This window comes from Rhagoletis zephyria, unplaced genomic scaffold (genome assembly GCF_001687245.7).
Source record: "Rhagoletis zephyria isolate East Lansing unplaced genomic scaffold, Rhagoletis_zephyria_1.1 Rzeph_scaffold_03297, whole genome shotgun sequence".
In the NCBI taxonomy this organism is placed as follows: Eukaryota; Metazoa; Arthropoda; class Insecta; order Diptera; family Tephritidae; genus Rhagoletis; species Rhagoletis zephyria.
In genome coordinates this window covers 29,983-36,329 of record NW_016160380.1, presented here as the reverse complement: position 1 = coordinate 36,329, position 6,347 = coordinate 29,983, and the positions used below count along the sequence as shown (strand labels likewise).

Below are 6,347 nucleotides of genomic sequence, written 5' to 3'. Positions count from 1 at the left end.
AAGATTTCTGCGCTACGGGCTTCAACTACAGAAAAATTCCGCGGTGTTGAGTTTTCATTTACATGGCGCTCTGGTAAGACAGGTCGTGTCAGCAGACTCGGATTTACGTACCGGTAGGTTTACGTTCTGCACTAATTTTACCTTTAGTAAGCCAATTAGCCCATAAAGTGTTGGCAGCTCTTTTTTACTGTCAGGTCATGTGTCAGGTTCACAAAGGACGAAATATCGTGCCGTCTGGTGTGTATTGTTGGTTATAAATAAGTACGAGTTTTAGTCATGAACCGGTAAATTTAGTTTTATGGTGCACAAAAATAATAGTTTGGCCGTGTAGTTTCTAAAGTGTAGCTGACGAGATTTCTATTCACAAGAAGTTAAACAAAATTTAACGGAAATTGTGCGAGAATATGGAAAAATCGCCTCGATGTAATTTGGAATTTGTGCGCGACGACGACTACGTTGAATATTTTATTTTCCAAATTTTGTCAGATAAGTTAACAAATATACAAGAAAGCAGTGTAGAGCTGGAGCAGCTCCGAGGGGAATTGTCTCTACTTGAAAAACAATGCATGGAAATCGTGAACAGACGGGTTGAAAGCTATGGCTATATTTGGCACAAAGATGAATTTAAATTACAAATGCGCACCGAGTGTGCGCAGGAACGACTGTTGAATAACGAGGTTAACAATAGCTCGCTTGGTTCTGTCGCAGGTGAGTAGCTTATTTTTATATTTTATTACCCATATCTATGTTAAAAAATTGTGTATATAAAAACAGCATTACCTCTACCCCCCCATCTGCATGGCATTTCACACTATGGAGAAAATATCGAAGATGAGTGGTTCATAGTCCACCTTTTATATGAGTTAACACGTGAGGTGCCAGGCTGCATTGCTCGTGTCATTGACGCTGATGGAGAGTTTCTCCTAGTTGAAGCTGCCGAGGCACTTCCAACGTGGGCCAATCCAGAAAGCTGCGAACAGAGAGTACGTAATCATAATTGATATTTCTTGAGTCATATATTAACTACAGATATTCTTAGGTTTACATAGCTGACGGCCACATGCATTTGGTTCAAAACTCACCATCTACTTCCTCAAAATTATTATCGGTTGGTGCAGCAGTTGAGAAAATAAGACAGAACCCCACTCTCTATCGTGTATCTAAGGAAATTCAAAATTGCATTAACGAACGTACGAAAGTTTTTAATGGAAGTAGTAATCCAGCAGCACATCGCCAGATAATGCGTTTACCTTTGGGTGTCGCAGCGCTACTTAAAACTCGTCCATCGTTGATTGCACCAGCTGTACGAGCTTTCTGTGAACGTGATGCTATTGACTTAAAGGTTTGCCGTTCAATGCGGTATTTCCCACCTGAGCAGTGTGTTCGAACCAATGTTCTATTCACTCGTTGTCTCTACGCTATGCTTATGCACACAAATTACAAGCCTGACAAGAAAGTTGGCTGGGTGCTAAGCAATACTACTAATACTAAAGAATATAAAGAGCAGATATTAGGCATACAAGTTGCGTGCGGTTTTGAAATTTTAGCCTCTCAGGCTAAATGTGCGAATCAAGATGAAAATGATCCGAATTGGCGTTCTTATGTTAAAAATTTAACGTCAAAAGGATATTTTCGAAACAACTTAGCGGGCTCAGAAGTGTATAAACGTCTGTGGAACGAAGCACGTACATATTTTACTAAAAATAATGACCGCTTTCGCATAACGCCATTAGTTGGATTAGAAATTTTAAATTTGCTACAGAATGTAGATATTTCGGCAGAAAATTTGTGCGATGAAGAAAACAATCTGGAGGTACGCAAAACTTCTATATTTTACTTTGTTAATATACTGTACTAATCCTATCCTTAGCCGAGTGATGCCGACGATTGGTTAAATATTAGTGCAGATCAGTTGGATGCAATGTTGATAGAACGATATGGTCCCAAAAAAATGCTTAACTCGAATGGTGACATAAATGCCGCTGAATTTACAAAAAATCTCGCTGATTTTCTTGATAAAGAATCTACATACGAAGGTATAGACGATGATGAAATTGAGGATTCAGATAGTGATTGTATCGAGGCGGAAACCAGTGCAACGCCTAAAAAGAATGACGACCCAAAAGTTAACCTTAAAAAAAATCATTCCATGCGTAAGGCTTGTAATCGGAACTCAGTTATTAATGAAACAGCAAACGCAAATCGAAACAATCAAGCCACTAACGTGGAAACTGAAGATAGCACACATGTACGAAATTTTTTGGATTTCGTTATTCCAGAAGACAAATGGGACTCTACTTCTGAAATGAGTGACTATGAAGATGATGATAAATTGGAGCACAATTTTGAATCAATGGCAAATTCCGACAAAAATATTGATAGTCATATCAAAAATTACATGGACCAAATGGATAAAGAACTTGCTAAGACCACTATTGGTCAAACATTTGAGAAAAATAGCTCTTTTACGGCTTCCAAAAACGCAGATGATTTCGATGACATCGAGTCATTTCAACCGATTAACATCAATGTAAACACTTTAAAGAACATAGTGGATAGCTACAAATCACAGTTGGGAGGATCGGGCCCAGTTTCGAATTTGCTGAGTGCAATGGGTGTGGGTATGTCAAATGCAGCACAACTCGACAGCGACGATGATGAAGCTGATGTTTTAAAAGAATCCAGGGTATAGGCTTAAGACTCGTAAATATGTACATACATATGTATGGAAATGTACATATAAAGCGCTGGGATCTGAAATTTTTTTGCATCACTGTATTATTTATATGTGTCCAACTACGTCTTGATACGCCTTGGTCACTGGCACATATTTTATGTCGTGCATTCAATTCATATAGTTCTAGGATGTGCCCATTACATCCAAAAGTATCTTGTTATGCGAAGGCTTGTATTAAAGTAAATTTACGAACAATATTTTTTTTATTTTTCCATATATTGATAAAACCGTGTAATAATTTTGGTTGGAACAAGTGCAGAATACCTACATTTCACTACTTTGAACTTCAATAACACCAGCAATTATTATTTCCCCAATAAAAAATTATACTTTTTTGATCAGAACTAAATTTTAATCAGATAAATGTACGTATTCTTCACTTAATGCTGTTGTTCCCAGCTTCTACGTTCTTTGAATTTCAATAACACCAGTAATTATTATTTTCCGCACAAAAAATTATACCGTAACGATCAGGATTAAGAGTCCTATCGATCCTAACATAAATTTTTTTAATTTGGGAATTGTAGGTATTCTACATTTAAGCTATTTTGGTTAAATATAGCCGTAATTATACGCTGAAATCTTAGTTTTCGATTAATCTTTAGAGGCAGGGACAAAATTTCCATAGTCTCTTCGTACATTCATTGGTTGATGCGGGCGCTCCTCACGACCATTGCCACCACGGAAGTTTCTGTCGGTGGGGTTATCGTTGAAAAGTCGGTTACGTCTGTACAATTGACCTCCGCCGACGCGAAATCCTCTGCCATGAGCATGATCTCGGCCGCGTTTATTCCAACCTCCGCGATTATATTTGCTGCCACCTCCATAATTGTTTCGTTGCCCAGAAGAACCGCGGTAGCTGTTGCTGGACCCAGAATAGCCCCAATTTTCAACTATTGGTGGGTCAGCGAGCGGTTTCGAGCAGTGGTTATAAAAATCAGCGTCCTCGTCAGTAAAGCGATTCGAGAATTCCTCCTGGCATTCATCTAAGAACTCGATATCTTTCTCCGTTAGGCGGTTAATTTTACGATTAGGGTCGACCATCTTCAAAGGTTGAGTAAAGAAAATTCCACAATTTAGAAAATCCACAAGACTGCCAACTTCGCCCGCAACTACATTATTTTACATTAATAGCGAATAGAAAATCAAAGAAAACAGTGAAATTAGCTGTTCATGTACATTCACAATGACAGCAAAGTCAAGGCGTATTCATACTACGGCAACACAAAGCGAACAACGAGAAATAGACAGAATGTTCGAGGAATGANCAGCTGTTCATGTACATTCACAATGACAGCAAAGTCAACGAAGAGAACGGAGAAAACCGCGAAATTGTTGAACGCATGAATAATCATTTTCATTATGAAAATTCTTCTATAAATCATGTCGTTGTGTTAAATTATTCTTTATCNCGTCCGAGAGTTGCCATGAGTGCGAGCGCAGGTATAAAAGAGCCCCAAGAATGATAGAATACAAGATTGCGCCGATCAGAGAGGATTTATGAGAATAACTTTTGTGTGACGTCACACTCATGGGCGTGGCCAGGTAGGGGCAGAGGGATGCTCGAGCCTCCCCCCCTAACTTTCAAATTTTCCTTATATCTATATAAAATAGTACCCTGAAATGCCAGCTTAATATGGTCGAGCCCCCCCTAAATTTCATATCTATATTGTAATATATCATTTAGTTTATCAATTAAATTGCGCAAAATTTTTTAACAGGTGGCAATCCTCCTTTAAAATATTTTCGCCTGTGAGCCTTCTTTAAATTCTTTAGTTTTATACCCACATTGCAATATTTCATTTACTTTATTAATTTAACTGGGTTAAAACTTTTAAAACCCTCCTAAAAAATATTTCCAGCAGTTATCTTTCTTAAATCTCTTTAATTTAATATCTATATTGTAATATATAATTACGTTTATCAATTAAATTGCGAAAAAATATTTAACAGGAAACAACGAAGAGAACGGAGAAAACCGCGAAATTGTTGAACGCATGAATAATCATTTTCATTATGAAAATTCTTCTATAAATCATGTCGTTGTGTTAAATTATTCTTTATCTTATGTGTACACACGTTGTCACAGGCGAAAATGAAGAAAATTGCAGTAAAAAGCTACCACCAAATTGTAAACAACAAAGAAATGTAAACAAACGGCTTATGTCAAAATCGTTAAACTTTTTTCCTAAATGCGATTCTAACGGGCTACTCTCCTGCCCGCGTGATCTTGTCTTTTTGGTTCATGTATGTGATGTACATAAATCTTATATATGTACATATATTTTTACACATACATATGCAAGACTTGCATTGCAAGTATGTACATCATAGGCAAGGCGTATTCAATAAGGTGGTATCGGTACGACAATAACAAAATGTTTTTGGAATCGATGAACTTACTCGAAGAAGACGATGGTCGAAAACATATGATGAAACATCTTCTGGCGTGCCTTTGACATTCGTTAAGTTAGACGGAGGCTTCACATACGATATTTCACACATGGCTGGAATTCGTTAGCGGACAGAGCACACATTTACAAAATATTTATCGTTCTGCAGAACGTGCATGCATATTCGATTCCGATTTTATGGGTCGATTACGGAGGACAACCGAACTTCAGTGGGTTGGCCAGTGGCTGAAATGGTATTACCGATGGCAACTAGCAACTGAAAGCTGGTAACTGAGTTGCTATATTGGCACGAACTAATCAAGGCTGTCATAGAATCCATCGTAGTCCGATTTTCCGTGAAATCTACGAAAATCCAATTAAATTCGAGTAGCTACGAACGCAGTGCTTGCTTTGAATACACATGTTCATAGCAGTTCAGATTCAGTGATCGCTTTTTTGTAGATTTTACGAAAAGTCGGACTGCGATGGATTCCGCCACCAATATATTTTCTCCTTTGAAAAGATGTTGGAGAATCCCGGCAGCACAGCCCTATACCTACCCTATGCTCTTACGTGCATATGCTAAATTTCTCGTACCTAGCTAAAGTGCTTGACAAAGGCAGAAGGCTTATCTTCAACATTATAACTTAAAGTAAAAGAGTTAAAGATATGCAATAAAAGAATACAACAGAACCAAAAAATCTCAAAACTATTAAACATAAAAAATTGCACGAATAAAATTCATAATTTAAAATAAAATAAAATATCGCAATTGTTTTTTATATGTACATACATATTTACAAAANGAAAATAAAATAAAATATCGCAATTGTTTTTTTATATGTACATACATATTTACAAAATGAATCTTAAAGCACCCACAGTAAGTCCTAAACATATAAACGACTAATAAGAAAAATAATAAATAACAGTAATGTGAACAAGTATGTCGAGAAATCTCTAAATAGTAGCGAAACTGTATCTGAATAATAACAAGTAATTTTGAGCAAAAAATACAACCGACTTTAATGCTCATTCAGGTCGTTCTGGTTACGTAGATCCGACTGTCCTCCCTTTTTTTAAAAAGGTTAAAAAAATGAATACGTATTCTACAGAAATCAAGATACATATTTAAGGACTTTAAGTAAAAATAAACAAAGGAAAACTTGTTCGTGATATCTCGAGGTGTATCCATGATACAAAAATCTGAAGGTAAA

The 6,347-nt window shown here is 36.8% G+C and overlaps 2 protein-coding genes across 2 annotated transcripts; one reads left to right on the top strand and one right to left on the bottom strand.

The window, feature by feature from the left end:
- The first annotated feature begins 202 nt into the window (after positions 1 to 202).
- Positions 203 to 2,950, top strand: ecd (ecdysoneless cell cycle regulator). The gene is made up of 4 exons (XM_017623661.1): positions 203 to 708; positions 775 to 983; positions 1,040 to 1,813; positions 1,871 to 2,950. Exons 1-4 carry the CDS (start codon positions 405 to 407, stop codon positions 2,690 to 2,692), a joined length of 2,109 nt encoding a protein of 702 aa, XP_017479150.1. The 5' UTR covers positions 203 to 404; the 3' UTR covers positions 2,693 to 2,950.
- LOC108368750 (RNMT-activating mini protein) lies at positions 2,895 to 3,890 on the bottom strand. Its single transcript, XM_017623662.1, has one exon. The coding sequence runs from the start codon at positions 3,779 to 3,781 to the stop codon at positions 3,332 to 3,334; it is 450 nt and encodes a 149-aa protein (XP_017479151.1). The 5' UTR covers positions 3,782 to 3,890; the 3' UTR covers positions 2,895 to 3,331.
- Between the last annotated feature and the right edge of the window lie 2,457 nt (positions 3,891 to 6,347).

Excerpts from the sequence above, each read along its gene's own strand:
- ecd (XM_017623661.1), top strand. The coding sequence starts at position 405 with ATGGAAAAATCGCCTCGATGTAATTTGGAATTTGTGCGCGACGACGAC. Across the intron at positions 984-1,039 it reads CAGAAAGCTGCGAACAGAGA|GTTTACATAGCTGACGGCCA; the intron begins GTACGTAATCAT and ends AGATATTCTTAG. Across the intron at positions 1,814-1,870 it reads ATGAAGAAAACAATCTGGAG|CCGAGTGATGCCGACGATTG; the intron begins GTACGCAAAACT and ends TCCTATCCTTAG.
- LOC108368750 (XM_017623662.1), bottom strand. The coding sequence starts at position 3,781 with ATGGTCGACCCTAATCGTAAAATTAACCGCCTAACGGAGAAAGATATC.